The 19,600-nt window shown below is 36.9% G+C and overlaps 3 protein-coding genes and 1 non-coding gene across 8 annotated transcripts; 2 read left to right on the forward strand and 2 right to left on the reverse strand.

The window, feature by feature from the left end:
• Nucleotides 1-998: 998 nt before the first annotated feature.
• LOC108852283 (uncharacterized) lies at nucleotides 999-3,864 on the reverse strand. 3 transcript variants are annotated; one of them, XR_001949473.2, is made up of 11 exons: nucleotides 3,469-3,864; nucleotides 3,321-3,397; nucleotides 3,141-3,194; nucleotides 2,973-3,051; nucleotides 2,728-2,841; nucleotides 2,475-2,524; nucleotides 1,965-2,369; nucleotides 1,658-1,759; nucleotides 1,497-1,580; nucleotides 1,384-1,403; nucleotides 999-1,291 (listed from the first exon to the last, which is right to left on the reverse strand). XR_001949473.2 is itself a non-coding variant. In XM_018625789.2 (10 exons), exons 6-10 carry the CDS (start codon nucleotides 2,070-2,072, stop codon nucleotides 1,288-1,290), a joined length of 318 nt encoding a protein of 105 aa, XP_018481291.1. In that variant the 5' UTR covers nucleotides 2,073-2,524; nucleotides 2,728-2,841; nucleotides 2,973-3,051; nucleotides 3,141-3,194; nucleotides 3,321-3,397; nucleotides 3,469-3,860; the 3' UTR covers nucleotides 999-1,287. The 3 variants fall into 3 exon arrangements, 2 of the variants coding, with proteins under 2 accessions (XP_018481291.1, XP_056863790.1); XM_018625789.2 differs by having other exon boundaries at nucleotides 1,965-2,524; nucleotides 3,469-3,860; XM_057007810.1 differs by having other exon boundaries at nucleotides 1,965-2,524; nucleotides 2,973-3,055; nucleotides 3,469-3,860.
• Nucleotides 3,865-7,423: 3,559 nt separating this feature from the next.
• LOC108854088 (uncharacterized) lies at nucleotides 7,424-14,140 on the forward strand. Its single transcript, XM_018627593.2, has 11 exons — nucleotides 7,424-7,730; nucleotides 7,880-7,979; nucleotides 8,238-9,014; nucleotides 9,144-9,265; nucleotides 9,395-9,541; nucleotides 9,641-10,526; nucleotides 10,666-11,124; nucleotides 11,205-11,512; nucleotides 11,638-11,736; nucleotides 11,819-11,941; nucleotides 12,180-14,140. The coding sequence occupies exons 1-11, from the start codon at nucleotides 7,647-7,649 to the stop codon at nucleotides 13,905-13,907; spliced, it is 4,833 nt and encodes a 1,610-aa protein (XP_018483095.2). The 5' UTR covers nucleotides 7,424-7,646; the 3' UTR covers nucleotides 13,908-14,140.
• Nucleotides 14,141-15,130: 990 nt separating this feature from the next.
• TRNAC-GCA (transfer RNA cysteine (anticodon GCA)) lies at nucleotides 15,131-15,202 on the reverse strand. Its single transcript has one exon. It is a non-coding gene; the product is annotated as a tRNA-Cys (tRNA).
• A 2,075-nt stretch (nucleotides 15,203-17,277) lies between these two features.
• Nucleotides 17,278-19,289, forward strand: LOC108854090 (serine/threonine-protein kinase BIK1). 3 transcript variants are annotated; one of them, XM_057008897.1, is made up of 6 exons: nucleotides 17,278-17,552; nucleotides 17,628-17,925; nucleotides 18,007-18,142; nucleotides 18,210-18,355; nucleotides 18,446-18,569; nucleotides 18,821-19,289. In XM_057008897.1, the coding sequence occupies exons 2-6, from the start codon at nucleotides 17,647-17,649 to the stop codon at nucleotides 19,207-19,209; spliced, it is 1,074 nt and encodes a 357-aa protein (XP_056864877.1). In that variant the 5' UTR covers nucleotides 17,278-17,552; nucleotides 17,628-17,646; the 3' UTR covers nucleotides 19,210-19,289. The 3 variants fall into 3 exon arrangements, with proteins under 3 accessions (XP_056864877.1, XP_056864876.1, XP_018483097.2); XM_057008896.1 differs by having other exon boundaries at nucleotides 17,279-17,552; nucleotides 17,618-17,925; XM_018627595.2 differs by having other exon boundaries at nucleotides 17,281-17,552; nucleotides 17,618-17,925; nucleotides 18,213-18,355.
• The last annotated feature ends 311 nt before the right edge of the window (nucleotides 19,290-19,600 follow it).

Genomic DNA, 19,600 nt, shown 5'->3' on the forward strand with positions numbered 1-19,600 from the left:
AATTAGATCCGGTGTGAGTGATATTAAATGCTTTCGAAGCTGATATATAGTACACAAATATTGGAGTATTTTATTTGTGACTACATTTTGAATTAGAACTGGTCTGTGAACATATTTTTTTTTTTTTTTTTGTCACCATGTGCTTTTTATTAAAGCTTAGCCCAGTGGGCAAGTACAAACTCAGATACAACGGCCCATTCTCACATATATTGTACAATCAGCCATAAAACCTAATAAATTTATTGCTGGCCACCGCTTCCAACTTGCCACACGTGAAAAAAAGAAAGCAGGAGAGGACACGCGTTGTCTCAAATTTCCACATGTTTCCAAATTAATTCACGCGCACCAGAGACGCGCCGCCGTGCGGAAAGAGAAGCCCTTGTCCTGGTTCTACCGTCTGATAGAAGATTCTGATTTTGCATCCATGAACGCGTTGATCTTCGTTTGAGAATGCTTTCCACCATTAACCATGGCTACTTGAACAAAATACCTTGTCTCATCAAAGTTTAAGTACAGAGGAAGCTTTAGTCAATATGGGTCTGTGAACATATTTTAACAACTATATAGGCCTTCATCTGCGTGTTTTTTTTTTCTAAATAATTTAGTATAATGATTAATGGCTAACTTTTGATATGCCTTTATGAGAATTAATAAATGAAATACTCTTTTTGCAGTGGCATGTTGTCAACTCTTGCTTCACAAACTATTAACTATTAAGCAGAAGAGCTTACCAAACTTGATTTTAGTAATGCTCAGCAAGAGTCTTCTAAAGAACTATTTCAGTGTCTGATAGCTGGAGATGTTCAGCATGTTGTTACAAACATCCAGTCAGTCTGAAACCTACATCAATGACCTTGCAGAACAACTTAGCTGCTGCTCTAAAAGCCATCTTGAGTTTCAAAAGAAGCACACTGATATGGAATCTGCCCTCAACCATTGTATATTTTTTTTTTTCTTTTTTGTCATCACCATTGTCTAGTAAATTACCAAGAATACACTTATAGCTGATAACAGGCTGATAACAGCTCTCACTAATAAAGATGATTTGTTCCGTTAATTTCTTCATAGAAGTCACATCAAGACAGGCGAACTTGCTTATATGCTCATCTAAAGGTGAATGTAACTCTCGAGATAAAGCGTATACAGAGAGAGTAGGAGATAGTGTAGACTATGCAAAACCTTGGAGTCTGTTCTAGGTGTTTTCCCCAACTCCGAGAAGAATGCTTCTTTACTTCGCTTCTTTTGACCTTGAAGCATTCAACCCCTCCTGAGCATGTTGAGCCTTGTTTACCTGTTTGAAAATAGCCAAAGTTTTTTGAGTCAAAGGAATCACTCTAAGAGACTAATCAAGCTATAAAGAAAAGGAATTAGAAACAAACTTACAGCATTGAAAAGCTTGACCACTATGATTCCAGGAGTTCATGGAACCAAAAAAACAGTCAGTATCAAAAGAAAAAATAACACCAAAACAATCTTGAGGTTTGAGGAAAACATACCTCCTTTTTAGTAGCAACACCTATAAAAATCTTCTCATGCAACTCTAAATGGTTAGCAGGTTTAACATGCCCTTTCTCAGCAACCTTAAAACATTATTGCAAGTAACTCATCATCAAAAATCACAAAAACATTTCTCGTGAGTGCAAACCAAAAACCATACCAAATGTTTTGCCTTTCTGGCCTGACCCTTAGCCTTCTTCTCAGCTTCCTCATCAGCTAGCTCCTGAGCAATAAGATGCTTATGTGCTGATAAAACAGGACCCTGTTCCACAAAAACGCCAGCACAGTTTCAATCAGTGTTCTGAAAATAGGATTAGTCAGAACAAAACAACTCTTATTCAAACAGATTTTCTAAACAATAATCTAAAGTAACAATTCTAACCACCACCACCTAGCCATTTCTTGAGCATTGATTTTAAAAAATTTCCTGTCTGAATTAGAGTAAATAGAATTGAGATCTCTCTCACCAGCCATCTTAAACGCATTGCATCCATCATCATCACCAAACCTGGTGATACCAGATTGAATCTCCCCGTGATCCTCTCCATAAGTGTTCTCGACCTTGTCGGAGCCATCTTCTTCCTCTCAGAAGCTAGTTCCGTCCCATGTTAGCATCGGAGATCTTCTCGCGGATGGTTACCTCTGGTGCCTTCTTCGTTTTGTCTTCTTCTTTGTTGTCTGAGTTGTAGTGTCGCGCTCTCTTCAGAAAGAGCTTTTTGTTCTTCTGTGTGAGCTTGAACCTGTCGGAGGAAGGAGCTTTCTGGATTTTTGTTAGTCTGATGCACATCTCAGTGGAGCTAAGTTGAGAGGATTCAACTCCAGCAGGAGACCGTAGCAGAATTTCAGAATGGCCTCAAATGTTTCTGCTCCACCTGGATAGTTTTCAAGCTTGAGATGATATCCATTCCCAGAACCTAAAGGTTGTAACTTAATATTTGCTTATGTAATGACATTTGGTAATCGAAGGAAACTTTTACTTAAGCTGGGACTGAGAGAGATGTGAGAGGGAGTAGGTCTGATCTTTCACCTGAGAATAAAAATAGAACAATGAAGAGATTAAGGAGTAGAGATGCTGAAAGCCAAAGCAATGTACTGAAGAAGCATTAGTAGCCTATAACAATAATGCAAATATTACACCTAGCAAGTGAGATACTTTCTAATACAGTAAAAAATAAGCAGGCTGATCAGAAAAATAAAGGCAGATTGAGTCATGAGTGTGTGTTGAAGTACCATGTCTTGTGAGAGTTCCAAAACAGATGGACCAGCAGGAGGATGGACAACTTTAGCATTATGAACTGAAGCTATGTAATCATATCATATCACTGATTGCATCCATGAATGCCCCTACAAAATCAAGGTCAATCTCTAGTTGATTAGTCATAGTAGCATATACATTAGCGTATACACATCAACTGAAAGTAAGAGTCTGAGCAAAAAACTCTTGCTTCACCAAATTATTAAGCAAAAGAGCTTACCGAACTTGATTCTAGTATCTCACAGAACATCCAGCTTAGGTGTATGCCCACAACGGTACTCCTCAATAATGTAAGAAGCCTAACTTATCATCGAAATAAAAAACAATTAGAACCCCTAGAAAAAATTAGGCTACTCAAAAAAGAAGCATTGAAACGAAAAGAACTTACAACTATATCCCAGTATTCATCTGATAAATGCACAACTTCCAACGTGACATCAACCTGTAAAATGGCACCCCTAGAAGCTGTAAAGATCTTACCTTTCATTGCTCTAAGTAGAAAAGCTATAAACCTTTTGAATAAGCGGTAAACATATCTTCCAGTGAAGTATATAAAGTATGAACCTACCTGCTCTCAGACATGCGTTGCACACTTCAAATCATCTTTCCAGGGGTACTGATTCCAGAAATTTTCAAAGCCTTTTCCTACAGAACACAAAAATATCACAGACCCATATTTCTAGACAGAGACATGAGATGAAGAAGCAGAGACATACCTGGAACCAGATTTTGAGGTATAAGGCGGTTCAAGAGTGGTCAGCAGCGTGGAGGAGGCGGAGGGCGACAGTTCTATCGCCGCCGCCACTGAGGAGGATGGCTACACGAAGAGGCTTCTCAGGAACGGAAAATGAGAAGTAGTGGTCGGAGAGAGAGACGCATGGCGAGGAAAGGAGAGGCTTAATGGGTGAGGGGAATGAAAGGGAGAGGAAGGTAAGGGAAATATGTGAAAGAACCGATTTATCATCTTAGCTCAGGTAGATGCGAATACGATCGGCTGCGCAACCGACGTAGCCATAGATTTGGAGATGCGAATGTAAACTTACTTGAACCCTAATGAAATATGCGGCGTTTCATCACATTGTATTGTTAAAGCACGCAAGTAGATCGACGAAGAGACAATGGCCCAACGAACAAAAAGTCCATACGAATCAGAGCGTAAATGATACCGTGCGTTTTGAGAATAGGACACGCGGCATGTTCTCATATCACTATTATCTGACGTGGCAAGAGGAGAAGAGAATCATCTTCTTCTTTATAGTATAAGATTTATAAATTAGATATGTTGAGATTTTGTGTTTTCTTTGATATGATATGGAGAATATATATATATATATATATATATATATATATATATGTATATGTAGGTGTGATGGAAAATGGGATAAACCGTAATAATAAGATAGTAGATTATGGTAGTTATAATTTATATGCAGAATTAATGGCGAAATATTTGTAAAACTATTTAATATACATTGATTATTTAGTATTTTATAGGGAAAAGAGAATATTCGATATTTAGAGATATGCATTATTTGGTTGGCAAGTTTTTTTTAAACTTTTCGCAAGTTTACAATAACTTTTATAAATGCTGATTGCGTACAATTAGGAAAAAAATATTCTAATTTCATCTGTTTATTAATTATCGGAAAATTAGAAGTAGTTTTAGGAATGTTTTGTATTATTGTTTGCCAAGTCTGTTTAATTAGGTATAATTTTGGTTTTATATTTTTTTAAGAAAATATTTGACTTTGCAAACCAAAATCTAAATCATAAAACAATACCTTCATAAAATTTTCGGATTAAATGTTGGTTTGACAAAATGTTTCGTATACATAAGGTACTCAGATTCAAATTTGGTTGAGAATGATCATTTATAATGTTGTAATGCCGGTATGTGTCTGTAATAGATTAGATTATACCATGCATATATGTAATAGAAAACGAAAATATAATAGTGTAGATACGTTTTTATTTCGAGAACGGTTGTAAAAATATGTTAAACCGATTGGTCTGCAAGATTTGCTGTGAACGAAATTTTTTAAAAAGAAGCAAGAAAAAGACATAGTTTATTTAGATAGCAATGACATAGAAATGTAATATTTGTGCAATTTTAAAAACATATTCTTTTTTGTATTTCTGTTTTAATAGGTTAGATATCCGTCTCTCAACACTGGGAATGCCACTCAACACAGTTCCATCTGTCTTAGTATTATTCTGTTTGAGTATTTGTAACTGAATCCATATACAAAGATGTGGAAATATCCAAATGATCATGTGAAGTGATATTTCAGGTATTAAATATTAGTATCCGAATCTAAATTTAATTTGAATGAGTATCAGAGAAACTTTTAAATTGGAAATGTATTGATTTGGGTAGACAAATTAGTATCTGAAGTGAAAATTTAATTTATACGGATACAATATAATTGAATTTTTTTTATCTAATCAAAAATATTTTTAATTTTATGTTTTATTAATGACAAAAAAGAGTTTGAATTCAAAATGATCTTATTCTCTCTTTTTTTAACGTTGAATATATTATTCTGATCTTATACTTATCTGACCATATATAACTTGAATGGAGATTAGTAAACTGAATTCGAAAACTCACAAACATTGATCCAAACATGCATTATAAATATATGATGTTTTTAGTACTTTATTTTGATAATCATCTTAAAATTTAAAATTTGTTTCATTTTAAAAATTATTTTATATTTTCAATATATTTATATGATAGTTTCGTCAATTTACCTCAATTTTTTCAGTTTTTCAATCAACATAATCAAATAAAACCATGTATTAATTAGAGATCAAATATAAAAAAGTTAGTGATTTTTTAATCAGTGTTAGGGCATCTCCAACCCTACTCCATTTTCTACTCCAAACATCATTTTGGAGTAAAATCCTCTCCAACCCCACTCTATTTCTAACTCCAAAATGGAGTAATGGCTAGGGTTGCTCCATTTATGGAGTAATCTTACACATTACTCCATTTTGGAGTTGAATTTTTTTTATTTATGAAATGGTCCTTTAAATATTTAATGTTCTTATTTTTTTTATTTAAATAATATTTTAAAATGATACAACAACATAAGTTATTTCATTATTTAATAATTTGACATAAAATACATAACATAATTAAATAACAAAAATAATATAAAATAAAAATAATATAAAATAAATAATTTAAATATCCGATTTTAAAAAAATACTCGATTTAAGAATATCAAAGATAAAGAAACTCATTTTTCATTACGAAATGCATTAATCGATCATTTGTGGGGAAATATTCTAATGCTTATTATTGAACCAACTTATACATTATGTTTTATTCTATTTTTATGATTTTTTGTACTTTTTAATAATAAATGTTTAATTTAAATAAATTATATTTTAAAGTATTTTTGCAACCATAAAATAGTTGGGGTTAATTAGTAAACTTTTATAAGTATAAGATACTATTAAAAATTATTAACTATTTTTGGAGTAAAAAATGGAGTAATACATATTGGAATAAAACATCACTCCATTTTGGAGTTGCACTATTTTGGAGTAAAATTTGGAGTAATATATTGGAGATGCTCTTAAAAGGATTTAAAAAGACAAATAAAGTGAAAACAGAAGGAACGTTAAGTTATTAATCACATTAACTAGATTTTGACCCGTCCTTCAAAGGACGGGTATATTTTTTATTTTACATTTTTTAAAAATTTAATTTTTATATTTATGTATTTTAATTATATTTATGTGTCTTTATAATCATATTTGTGTACAATATTTTTTAGTTGATTAATAAAATGTTTTAATCTATTTTATTAAAATAATTAAACCAAACCTATCTCAATAGGTCATGTTGCCGAATTAATATATTAGATTTGTATTTTTATTTGTAAGCATAGATGTGTTTTTCTTTGTAATTATACTTGTATAGAATATCTCTTTTTTCAAATTATTACTAAGAATTTTGATAATTGTATTAAATTAATGATATTGTAGAACTATACAAAGTTATCATATCCATTTCACACACTAATTTTGTATTTTAATAGTAAATAGATATTTAGAAAAAAACAGTATAGTTTCAATTTTTTTATTAATCAAATAATAATTAAATAGATAAAATTTCATTAACGTTTCATGATTTGATTTCATATATAATTATAATAATAACATTATTACAAATAATATTCAGAATAAGATTACACCAAACAAAAAATATTAGAATAAGAAGTAACGAAGATGACTATGCTCTATATTAAATTTTACTTGGAAAACTATTAGCATCTTAGTTTACAAAAAAAGAAAAACTATTAGCATTTTTAGTTAATTTTAGTAGCCAAATACGTGTTGACCAAAAAGTTATTGGCAAAAAGCGGTTGCTGGTTATTAGGAAAGTGGTGGTTGACATAGAATAGATATAATTTATTGATGCAGTTATATTTAAAAGAGATATATTGTTAGAAATTTTAAATTGGACACAACATTTGTTAATTGGATATGTTCCAAAATTAATAGTATTGATTAGTTGACCGGGGTAAAATGAACATGGTAAGTTGTAAAAACAGATTCAACAATTAACAGTCTTGCTGACCAAAACAAAAACAAAAAACAATTAACAGTGTAAGAAAGAAAGAAATCAAATAGAAAAAGAAAAGAGTGGGAGTAGGGTTATAATAGTCGTTTCGTTATCCGTTATCTCGGTCGTGTTCCATCGGCGGCCAGTGGGAGAGAGAGAGAGAACCAAATCATTAAGATTTCATTTAGAGAGAAACTCTTCCTTCCATCCTTCCTCTACTCCAATCTCAAATCCGTCTCTTCGATTCCGCTCTAAGCGATTCATAAGAAGACGAAGAGAGGAAGGAGAGGAGATCTTCGGGTCTGGAGGAGGAAGATGACGTCACCAATCACCATCGGAAAACAAGCTTCGGCCGCTTCCGGCAAAGAAGAAGGCGAGCTCTCCACCTCCGATGACGATGTATTGTTTCCTCTTTTCTGTTACCGCTTCTTCACTATTCTGCGAATCTCTCGATAACTTAGTAACGTTAGCCGTTGGGTTCGTTGTTGCCGTTTGATTTATTAGTTATAGATTCGAAACGAAACCCTAATTTTCGTGTGTGTGTTTAGGTACAACCTGTTATGCAAACAAGCACGAGAGCTCCTCTCACTGAGCATGTCTCACTTCCTTCGGCTAACACTAATAATATCCAAAGGCCTCGTCAAACTGGTAAAACACTATTTCCATTTTTGCTTCTAATCAAAAGTCGATTTCTAGAATAGACCTTGAAACAGTATCAAACCTATAAGAGCAAATCAATGTGCAACAGTATAGTACTAGTGTGTACTTTTCTTTTATTAATTAGTTGCGTGTGGAAGCATTATGAACCTGTCTTTTTTTTTTTTTAGTATAAATATATTTTTTGAAGTTGCATGTGAAACTAGCTAACTCTTTTTATTCTTCTCTATTGTTTTGCCGACTTGTCAGGAAATGCTGTATCTTCTTTGATTAAACCTGCTGTAGCAGCTACTGCACCGTCGAAGGCGACTCACCCTGGAGGCCGGATTGTTAAGAAGCCAGCGGTGTCTACTGCTCCTTTACAAGGGAAGAAACTTCCTTTAAGAGGCGATGATGACAACAACCTTGTGATTGATTTCTCTGATGACGATAGTGGTAGTGAATCTGATAGCAAAAGAAGGAAGCAGGCACCGAGGATTCAACCAAAAGGAACCGTGGCTGGGAACAGAAACCCGTCTACTTTATCACAAACAAAACTGAAAGGACCAACAAGACAGATTGATAACAGAGTAGTAACAAAGAAGGCACCCTCCGCTAGCACCTTTAGTCACGCTGCGACTTCTAAAGTTTCCAACCTTGCGCTTCCCAAGGTAATTAGGAAAAATAGTCATACCTTTGAGAGGCAGGTTAGCAAAGATAATACACAGCGTCCTGAACAGATTGTGGATCCCAATAGCAACAAACTTCAGGAACTTGAGCTGAGGCAGCAGATTGCGCAACGGGAACTTGAGATGAAGCTTAAGGCAGTACAGACAAAGAAGGATGCTGTTAACCCAAAAGCCAGTCAAACAAGGAGTCTTGTTATGGTTTCTGGTAATGGTAAACAGCTCGAACCAAACGAACCTGCAAAGAAACGCTTAAAAGTTAGTGGGAATGACACAAGTCAGCCTGTTATTGATAACAGAGTACCGGCATCTACTGCTGCACCAATGAAAGCGCCTGGCATCGGTAAAAGTCTACTTTCAGGTGAGACTAACGGAAAGTATCGAATATCTACTGGCTGTTTCACTAGAAAATTTATCTTGGTTAAGTAAAATCAATGTTTGATTTTTTTTCCCCACATCTGGTTTCACCTGATTTTGGTGTTTTCTGTAGGTATCAATGCAAATGCTAGTTGCAAACACATTGGTAGTAACAGTGGTGAGACTGCTCCCCCGGTCATTTCTCAGCATATTGTACAAGGCAACACAAGCTCAAGTGTCTTACATAAAAGTGGAGTAAGTGGCATCATCTTTTGTATTTTCTCCTTGACCAGAGTTGGAATTGTCGACTCTAAGAGTATTAGTTAAACTATTTCTAGTTTTGGCTAGTGTTTTGTCAATTTATGCGTTTTTTTTCTGTTCCAGAGCAAAGCAAATCATTCCGAAGGTGTAAGATGTGGCCAGTCAGATCCTCCTGTTCAGTTAACTTCAAGAGAACTGGAAACAGTGAAAAATGTTGATAGCAACTTGTCGAGTGACCAGTTGCCCAAAATAGTCAATGGAAACCATCAGGTTTTTTCTACATCCTTAAATAACAAGTTGGAGACGGCTGGCATGATTTATGATCCTTACATTTGATTGTTTTTTTTTTGTTTTTTCTGCTTGATTCAGCCTTCTCTGGACAATTCTGGCTACTGGAACATCCCGGGAAATACAAGTGCTCCTGTACATAGTGATCTGGATATGCAATATTTGACAAACCTAGAGGAATCTCTTGACAGAGACCTGGAGGAAGCACAGGAGCGTAAACGCCTTTGTGAAATTGAAGAAAGAAATGCTCTCAAAGTTTATAGAAAGGCACAGAGATCTTTGATTGAGGCAAATGCTAAATGTGCAGAACTTTACAGTAAGAGAGAAACTTTATCTGCTCACTATGGATCTCTCATTATCCGTGACACCAGATTATTGTGGCCTTCTATACATCATGAGCACCCTGAAACTGGGTTTCGGTTCGTGAGTAACAGTGCTGAAAACATTGATCTGGCAACCAAAACAGACATCCCTCAGCATACTCACCTAGAAACCAACCACATATATAATAACGACTATGGTGGCGTTCAATCTCTACATCGTCCCCATAGTGGACAGAATCTGGGTTCTGAGCCGTGCAGTGATCTTGATGCTAGCACCTCCGATAGATTGCCTTACAGTGACAAGCAAACTGCAAGTAGACTATGCTCCCCGTCTAGTGATGCTCACATTTTGGCAGATGATGAGTCAGTTCCAGTGGACCATGAATCTACCGAAGGGAACATTGGGCATCAAGCAGAAAATCTTGAGCAAGCACTAGGCAATCAGAGTTCCTTGCTTATTGAAGCATCATTAAGATCTAAATTATTCGAGCGTCTGGGTATGCGGGAAGAATCTAGAGGTGGCACATGTGCCAATGGAGAGACTGTGGTAGATAGAGGGGATGAAAATGATGTTGCAAGTGAACGAACCAAGAGAGATGGAAGTAGTCCTGTCTCCGAAAAAAATCAGCATAGTGATTCTAAAGGTAAGTAGTTTATTTATAAGAGATTGGCATGGGCATTCACTTGAAAAAAGGGGGAAAAATTAGCATGGTCATTTGCAACCTTATTTTACTTTCAAGTCCTTACTTTCTTTTAACACGTCTTCCTATTTTTTAATCTCAGAGCCAGAAGCCAATAAACTGCAAGGAAGTCCCTCGGAAGCACCAGTTGAACCCAGCACAATCAAAGAAAATTTTGGATCATCTGTAGATATGGAGTCCCATGAAACTTCACCAGAGGACGACCTTTTGTTGTCAGTAGCTTCAGCAGGCCCTTTATTTCGGAGCACTATTAATCATCTAAAGGTCCCTGGGTCTTCCATTACGTCTCTGGGAACAGAATCTACACTTGAAAACAAGTCATATAGCCTATACAGTGATGTTAGACAACGTAGCAGCTTGACTAGAACTCCAGTATATGATAGAAAAATTGACCTTTACACCCCTAATTTGAAGATGGACCCTTTCCGGCCTCTCTGCATGTACGAGTTACGTGGAAGATGCAATAATGATGAATGCTCTTGGCAACATTTCAAGGATTTCGCTGATGACAGTTTGCATCCAAGTCAAAACGATCCTGCGGGTATGGCAGAAAATATTTTATTCAGAATTCTAGAAACGATATTTTCTTTGCTAGAATTCTTAACTTGCAGCGTGTTGCAGATTGTAATGTTGCGTCAAGTTTACATGAGAAGCAACACTATTCTTCCAGAGGATCCCAGATTTTTGACGTGGTGCATTCACCAACTTATCTTGTCTCCTTGGATACGATGAAGGTTGATTCGTGGTCTTACGAGTCCCTTCTGGCTCAAAGACATGGGCAAATATGGGGGAAGCACTTTAGTGTCTGCCTTGCTTCATCGAACTTGCTTTACAAGAACATACCTGCAAGGGAAAACGAAGGTCGAATTGAGGTCCTAGGAAATCCAAGAACACACTCGTCATACCTTAGGATCAAACATAGCTTAATGGTTTGTCTTTTGTCTCCTTATTTTAACCTTTGATTATGATAATATCTAGCTGAGATCTGACCCATGCTGCATTTATTGATATATTGTACTACCATCATTCACTGACCTGCTTGGTGCATTCGTAGAATCTTCTCAATCAAGGTTCAGATGCTGCTGTTGAATCCGTGGAAATGGCTCTTACTATTTTCTGTCGGGAAATTGACCACTCAGAAGGCTTGATCCAGGCAATGTTGTTTGATTCCTGTCAATACTGTGTAGTATCAATTTAGCTCTCGTTCTTATTCTGGTGGCCATTTTTCTTTTCAGGCCCTTTCTGTTCTTTCACGAGGCCTTGAAGGTGATCCTGCTTCTGAGATTCTTTGGATTGTGTATCTCCTGATTTACTATTCACATGAAAGATCAGATGAGAAAGATATGTTGTCTCTTGGGGTATGTTATCACTTATTGCAATATTGCCTGCATCTAAATAGCCACACGTGCATCTACTTGTCCATATATATAACAAGATAATAGTATTGATCTAACCTGGTGGCACTTGTTTGTTTCTCATAGTGTTTTTTTGCAGTTTTCAAACTTATATATATGGATGTCTGAGGCGTATCTTCATCTTTTTCAGTACACTGTCTGAATTATTGGTTTTATATGAGATAACTTTTAAACTTTTCAGGTCAATATGTGTAGCGGATCGTACGCAATATGGCTTATGTACATCAACAGTCGAGGACAACTAAACGATCAACTAAGTGCATATGATGCTGCCCTCTCGGCGCTCTGCAACCATGCACCTGGGTCTATCGACAGGGATCATGCCAGCGCTTGCATATTAGATCTTTCTTTGCAGATGTTCAACCTTATGTGCATTTCTGGGAACGTTTCAAAGGCAATCCAGAGAATATCCAAGCTTCAGGCTCCAGCAACAGTTTCGGAGGACCCTGACTTTTCAATGATGTCTCAAATTCTGACATGCTTAACATTTTCTGATAAATGTGTGTTCTGGATTTGTTGTGTGTACTTAGTTGTTTACAGGAAACTGCCTGATTCGGTTGTCCGACGATTTGAGATGGAGAAGGAACTACTAGAAATAGAATGGCCTTCAGTTGATTTGGTAGGTGATCTGAAGCAGACGGCTCTCAGACTATTTGATAAAGGGATGCACTCAGACGAACTTTGCACTAGTGATGGAAAACAAGAGCGCAGTGCTGGGCTATTCGCTCTGAACCACGCACTGTTTATGATTGCAGTTGATGAGTTGGAAAAATGTAGGGACATTGTGAAGGCAGCAGTTGAGCTCCACCCAGCTTGCTTAGAGCTGAAACTGTTAGCAGCTAGGATGAAACGAAACGAGTCAAAGGAAACGTTGTCGTCTGGGTTTGAAGAGCTTCTGAAGCATGAACCAAAAGAAGCTTCAGGCATACAGTGGATCTGGAATCAGTACGCTGAATATGCTTTGCAAGGAGGAAGCAACGACTCCGCAAGAGAACTCATGTCCCGTTGGTATACCTCTGTGTGGGATGCATCGTCCTGTAAGAAAAAGACAGGACTGACTAATGAAGAAACAGAGGAAGAAGGTGAGAGTGTTGCATCGGATCAGGTGGATGTGATGTTTGGATATCTCAATCTCTCTCTCCATAATCTACTGCAAAGTAACTGGACCGGTGCTTGCTCGGCCATTGACCAAGCACTTAAAGCTACAGCTCCTGCTCATTTTATGCACTGTCTGAGAGAACATGCTGTGTTTCAGCTGATCAATTCGTTGCAAGCAACTGGTGGATTTCCAATCAACCTACAATTGAGATTACTCAACTCTTACCTGGATCAAGCAAGTTCTTTACCTGTTAAAGAGCCACTATCGTGGAAATTCATCAGCAACAGCGCCGAGAAACCAAGAGCAAGGAAGCTAGTAAGTAACCTTCTGGCGCCAGTTTCATCTGAAGTCTTAGTGGTAAACACGGTTCTTGAAGCATGGCACGGACCATCTCTTGTCCCGGAGAAGCTGAGTAAACAAAAGGAACTTGTGGATTTCGTGGAAACAATCCTAGGTTTGGTCCCATGCAACTACCCGCTGGCTTTGTCTGTAAGTAAGCTGTTGAGGAAAGAAGAGGACTCTGGTTCCTCGAGTATACATTTCTGGGCAGGTTTGAATCTGGTGAGTGCAATTTCTTGTGCAATGCCAGTAGCTCCCGAGTATATATGGGTGGAGGCTGGAGAGAGTTTGAGCAATGTCAATGGTTTTAAGACCAGAGCAGAGAGGTTCTTGAGTAAAGCTGTGTCTGTATATCCAATGTCTGTGAAGCTATGGAGATGTTATGGGAGTGTAGCTAGAAGTATAGAAGAGAAAAGAGGCGTTAAGATTGAAGAAGAAGCTAGAAAGAAAGGAATCACTCTTGTGGATTGATATTTGAAAAGGAGACTCGTTTTTTTCCCTTTACATAGCTAGAACACACTAAAGGGAACATAGTAACGAAGAAAATGGGAATACAGTTTTAGAAAAGGGGTAAGTGAATACTGATTGTTATACTTTTGGTCAGTTTCTAGCATAAGCTTTTTTTTTTGTTATACAACTGTAATTGACCATGCTATTGCATCTTGGTACTTAATGTATCACTTTGGATGAAGGTTTTATCATGACTTGGTGTTCCCTCTTTAATGTACTTCAATTCAACTTATTTCCCTAATGTTTTTTTTTTTTCCGTCAATGATTTTTATAATAAAAATGGAACGAGCCCATTACAACAAATACAACAACATACAAACCCAAAAAATCCGGGCCAAACTTGGAACTCAAATGGACCTTTAAACAAACCGGCCCACTTTGAAAACTTTAATCACTACGCGTAATGTGATGCCGCCGTCTCGTCGATCAAACCAAAGATAGTACGGACACGTGTTGCCATCCTCGACGTCGAGGGAACACGTGTCGTCAGGCCGACTCACCACCACCAATGCTTCTAGTCTTCTCCGGCGACCAGATCTCCGGATCGCCGGACCACATCGGAGCTCCAACTCTCCATCTAACTCCCCCGCAACCATCTTACGAAACCGGGGGCTCAAATATCGGCGAGAATCAATCGCCCTAACGAGATCTCGCCCTCAATCCATTACTACAGACCCAAGATGAAGCTTCACCACTCTCGACAAACCTTACACCGGAAAGTCTCCACCGTCCACGACGTGAGCTTAACCAAAATCCAAAAACGCACCGTAGAAAAGAAATCAAGAAAAGAGGAAAAACTTAAATTAAAAATCGCAAAAAAAAACTAGGACCGCCGTCGACAGAAGAGTATAGCGACGCAGAGACTTTAGCTGACCGTTCTCCTTTGTCGAAACAGGAGTTACGGCGGTCGCTCAAGCCGACCGACCATCAAGAATACGATGCACCGACGGAAACAAAAGAGAAACAAACCGAGAAAACAAAAGAAAAACGATCCAGAAAGAGCCCGATCGAAAGTGGCTAACGGAACCACCGTCGTCGGCCAGAAAAAGGAAAACCGATCTACTTCTCTCTCCTCTCTAACGGGCCAGAAATATGTCCCTAATGCTTTCTCGTGTCCATTTATTTACTAATCCTATTAAATAATTTATGTTTCCAGAAAACAGGAAAAAAAAGAAAAATAAAGAAGGGCCCAACCGGGTTCGAACCGGTGACCTATTGATCTGCAGTCAATTGCTCTACCACTGAGCTATGGACCCTTGTTGGTTAACTGTATTTATTTCTCATTAAGATAGTCTAAACATCGACATGATCCAGATAATGCAGAAAAAGAACAAAAGTGGGTGATCCTTAAACTTAGATCCAACTATAACCAGGAACTTCCTTGATTCTTGATCCATCATAATCAGCATCTCGTAATCTCCAGTATTGACCATGATGAGAAGAATTTTAGTGGCTCAAGCTTAACAAGCTGACACAATGCAGCATTACTTTTTTTTTTTTGAGAAAGGGGTTAATGCAGCATTACTTAAACCACAAATTAGTATGCATTCTTGAACAACTCAAAAAATCTCCCCTACACTCCTACATTTTGCTTTCACTCCCATTACTCTCACCATTCCCACAGCTTCACCAAACAAACAAGATTTCCCCAGCAGATCTACCATACATGCTTAAAGTTCAACATTTGTTTTCCTTCTTCAGCTAACCTTGCGGGTCTACGAGCTGAAAAGAAAAACTAAGAAAGGAAACAGAGTCTAGTTTATGTTCGTGTAGGTGGAAAACGTTTTTGTTAATCGGGACAAAGGGTAGTTAGCAATGTTTGGAAGACAAGACAGGGCAGAGTCAAAATAGTATTTCCGTACGTAAAGATTGACCAACTAGTGTCGACAAATATTTAGATTAACCAAAAAGTCCTAAAGTAACACCAAACAGACAGCGAAGTCCACGACAATACGTGACTCATTATCACAAACCTACCTCCCAAGTCAAACCTACGTTTCCTTTTAATAGATTCTTGATTATGAACTTGTTTATGCCATTTGTTTTCATATGTATATGTACAGAGAGGAGGAGTAAAGTTGATAGCTTGGGTCAGTAAAGCTATCTCAAAAAGTTTGTAAAACTTATTGCATCTAGAATAACGAGTTTCCATTACTTCCTTACGACCATGGTTCACAACAGGAAACAAGTTAACACCATGGTTTCTTAACATTGTTTGAAGATAATTAAATGGTCAAAACAATAAAAAGCAATCAAAATAGATTATTCTTTTTTTTTTTGCAAATGCATTTACAAGTAGAGGGGATCAATTCAGGAATCACGACGGCTAGCCAGCCAGATGATGAAACTAAATAAGCTTTGTGGAGTTTGATATGATTTGAAGTGGACCCCAAGAAAACCTTAATGATCAGTTGTAACTAAAATAATCTAGATGACCAACAAGGAGTTGATCTAGTTGATAATGTTTCTGGACCACATAGTAAGATTTAATAGAGGGATTGTTGGTTCTATTCCCGTTGGACAGAATATGCTCTCTCTCTTAAGAAAAGAAAAATTAATTTAACACGATTTAGATCTTTTGATGCTTTTGATCCAAATCTTCTAACCATATAAAAAAAAGTTAACTCTCCGATCTTTGATTTTTGGTACAACCCAACAAAAATTATATAAAACCAAAATAAAAATTCTTAGGTGAATTCCTACCAAAATAAAAATTATATAAAACCAATGTTCTTTTTTTGAACATTTTCTTATGATAAACAATTGTTGTTTTTGGCAAAAAAAAAACAATTGTTGTTAACGAGATTCGAAATAGTGGAATCGTATCAAAACCCATGATGTCACTTACAAGTCTCAATGATGAACCATGCCTAAACTATTAATTAACAAAAAGAAAAAGACATGATATAATTTTAAAAAAAAATCAAAATAATGTAGAGTATAAAAGAAGTAACGAAAGTTTGTTTATAATTTTTACGTATTTACATACACACATGACAGTGATGACACACCCGAGACCAAATAAATATTTTGTTACGACAGCAAATATGAAAGCCTCGTGTTTCTCTGTTTGTTTGTCGTCCCCATAAATAGTAATAAATCAGATACTCATAGTTTCTCTTATCAAACTTCTGAAAAAAAAATCGTTGCAGGATATAGACAAAAGATTTCTTAAGACATTCTTTAAAAAAGAAAATTGGTCACACAACATATCATTTCATTAATTAAAGCAAAAAAAAAAATATCATTTCGATCAAAATAGAATCCGACGACTTTTTATCTTTTGGCCAATCTATACTTTCTTGTATCCATTTGTTTGACTTTACACACAAAGACAAAGCAACCATTCTTCTTCTCTTTCTGTCATGCCTTGTGCCTCTCATTAACACCAACCCTTATTCTCAATTCTTCACCTTCTTCGTTCTCTCTTCTCATCTCTTTCTTTCTACCTCGTTATACTTTTTTGTCTTTATATCCGGTTCAAGCAGCTGAAGAAGAACGATCAAGAATCAAGAATCAAGACTCTGTTCTGTTCTGTTTTGTTCTTAGCTCTGATGGGTTCTTGCTTCAGTTCTCCAGTCAAGGCCGATGAATTTTCATACAATGGTATCATCTTTGCATCTATTATCTTTCTCGGAATCTTCTTCATCTATTAACATATGTCTATGTAGATAAGAGCAGCTATCTGTCCGGTCTAAGCATGTCGAGCCGGACATCGTCATCCGTGAGGGCTGCAGCTCAGAAGACGGAATGGGAGATACTTGATTCGACGCCAGTCAAGAGCTTCACCTTCCACGAGCTCAAACTCGCAACCAGAAACTTCAGACCGGACAGTGTGGTCGGAGAAGGTGGGTTTGGTTGTGTCTTTAAAGGCTGGTTGGATGAAACCAGTCTCACTCCTACAAAACCCGGAACCGGTTTAGTCATCGCAGTAAAAAAGCTTAACCAAGAAAGTTTTCAAGGCCACCGTGAATGGCTGGTACAATGTCCATTTCCTCAAACTTGAGCTATGTTTATGTGTGTGGTTGTGTCTGATATGTTGTGTTATGTTCTGATGCAGACCGAGATTAATTACTTGGGAGAATTAACTCACCCCAATCTAGTGAAACTGGTTGGTTATTGCCTGGAGGATGATCACCATCTTCTTGCATATGAGTTTATGCAAAATGGAAGTCTTGAGAATCATCTATTCAGAAGTGAGTTCCCCTGAATATACTATGCTTTTGCATGTTTATTTTTGTACTTATGGAAGTGGTTCTGAAGCAGGAGGTTCACATTTGAAGCCACTACCATGGTCCCTACGAGTCAAGGTTGCACTTGATGCAGCAAAGGGGCTTGCCTTCCTTCACAGCGACCCTGTAAAAGTGATATACCGAGACTTTAAAGCCTCCAATATTTTGCTTGATGCGGTAAGAAATACATATTCAAAGAGTTACATGGTCTAGCTCACTAATCTTTGAAAGATGTTTTACTGATGATGTCTTTGTTTCCAATAACAGGATTACAATGGGAAACTTTCTGACTTTGGTCTAGCTAGGGACGGTCCAATGGGTGATCTAAGCTATGTTAGTACAAGGATTATGGGTACATATGGTTACGCTGCTCCCGAATATATGTCATCAGGTCAACTAAACTACTAATTTTCTTGATAAAAACATATGGTCGTTCCTGATATTTTGAGGTTATAGGCGATTTAATAGAAGTTTTTTTTTCAAGAAGTCTTTATAAATTTTGGACATATTTTTACGTAAAGTATGTTTTTTTGGGTCGTAGACTAATCTTTCACTTGTATATATGCTTAGTAACGGATCATCATATGTATATAAAGGTTTGAGTCCTTACTTTCATCTTTTTACATTCTTGTATGTTTTCAGGTCGTTTGAATGCAAGAAGTGATGTGTACAGTTTCGGAGTTGTGCTTCTAGAGATTTTGTTAGGTAAACAAGCCTTGGACTATAACAGGCCGGCTAAAGAAGAGAATCTTGTGGATTGGGCTCGACCGCACCTCACAAGCAGACGCAAGGTTCTCCGAATAGTGGACCCTCGGCTAGACACACAGTACTTACCCGAAGAGGCAGTGAGATTGGCCAGCATTGCGGTGCAGTGTATCTCATTTGAACCCAAGTCACGTCCAACCATGGATCAAGTGGTTCGTGCCTTGCAACAACTTCAGGATAACTTGGGAATACCGAGTCAGACCGATCCAGTTAAGGATGGCAAGAAACATGGTTTCAAAACCAGAGCTAAGTTACCAGAAGTATAGGTTGTTTATATTTTCTTGCTTTGTTGTATTAACTTGTAACAGCTGTTGATTTTTTTTTTTGGTTCCTAAAAACATTTTTTTTTTAAAATCATAGGATGATGTTTGAGTATACATATTCTCGGTTTAGGTGAATATTGAGTTTTAATCAATTACTCTGGTTTGGATTGGTTAATTACATTGTTTAGAAGTCAACATTCAAAATTAAAGAACGTGTGTCGTTTCTTACTTTTGCATTGGAACTGCGTGCCGTTTAGACGCCTTATCCACTTAGTGACCAACGCAACTCAACACTTGTTGTTGCAGAGGGGTTTTACTGTGTGTGTTCTGTCCTAGTTATCGTCGAGCTATAATGACGACGACAACCAACACGAACCCTCGTCTTCTCTGTTCC

Source organism: Raphanus sativus, chromosome 4 (genome assembly GCF_000801105.2).
Source record: "Raphanus sativus cultivar WK10039 chromosome 4, ASM80110v3, whole genome shotgun sequence".
Lineage (NCBI taxonomy): Eukaryota > Viridiplantae > Streptophyta > Magnoliopsida > Brassicales > Brassicaceae > Raphanus > Raphanus sativus.

What these genes read in the sequence shown, in the direction of transcription:
- LOC108852283 (XM_018625789.2), bottom strand. Translation starts at nt 2,072, where the DNA reads ATGGCTCCGACAAGGTCGAGAACACTTATGGAGAGGATCACGGGGAGA. An exon ending in CAATGCGTTTAAGATGGCTG is followed by an intron (nt 1,760 to 1,964) that starts GTGAGAGAGATC and finishes TTTGTGGAACAG; the next exon opens with GGTCCTGTTTTATCAGCACA. An exon ending in GTGTTGCTACTAAAAAGGAG is followed by an intron (nt 1,404 to 1,496) that starts GTATGTTTTCCT and finishes CTGGAATCATAG; the next exon opens with TGGTCAAGCTTTTCAATGCT.
- LOC108854088 (XM_018627593.2), top strand. Translation starts at nt 7,647, where the DNA reads ATGACGTCACCAATCACCATCGGAAAACAAGCTTCGGCCGCTTCCGGC. An exon ending in CCAAAGGCCTCGTCAAACTG is followed by an intron (nt 7,980 to 8,237) that starts GTAAAACACTAT and finishes CCGACTTGTCAG; the next exon opens with GAAATGCTGTATCTTCTTTG. An exon ending in GTGTCTTACATAAAAGTGGA is followed by an intron (nt 9,266 to 9,394) that starts GTAAGTGGCATC and finishes TTTCTGTTCCAG; the next exon opens with AGCAAAGCAAATCATTCCGA.
- LOC108854090 (XM_057008896.1), top strand. Translation starts at nt 17,501, where the DNA reads ATGGGTTCTTGCTTCAGTTCTCCAGTCAAGGCCGATGAATTTTCATAC. An exon ending in CGATGAATTTTCATACAATG is followed by an intron (nt 17,553 to 17,617) that starts GTATCATCTTTG and finishes ATGTCTATGTAG; the next exon opens with ATAAGAGCAGCTATCTGTCC. An exon ending in TCCCGAATATATGTCATCAG is followed by an intron (nt 18,570 to 18,820) that starts GTCAACTAAACT and finishes GTATGTTTTCAG; the next exon opens with GTCGTTTGAATGCAAGAAGT.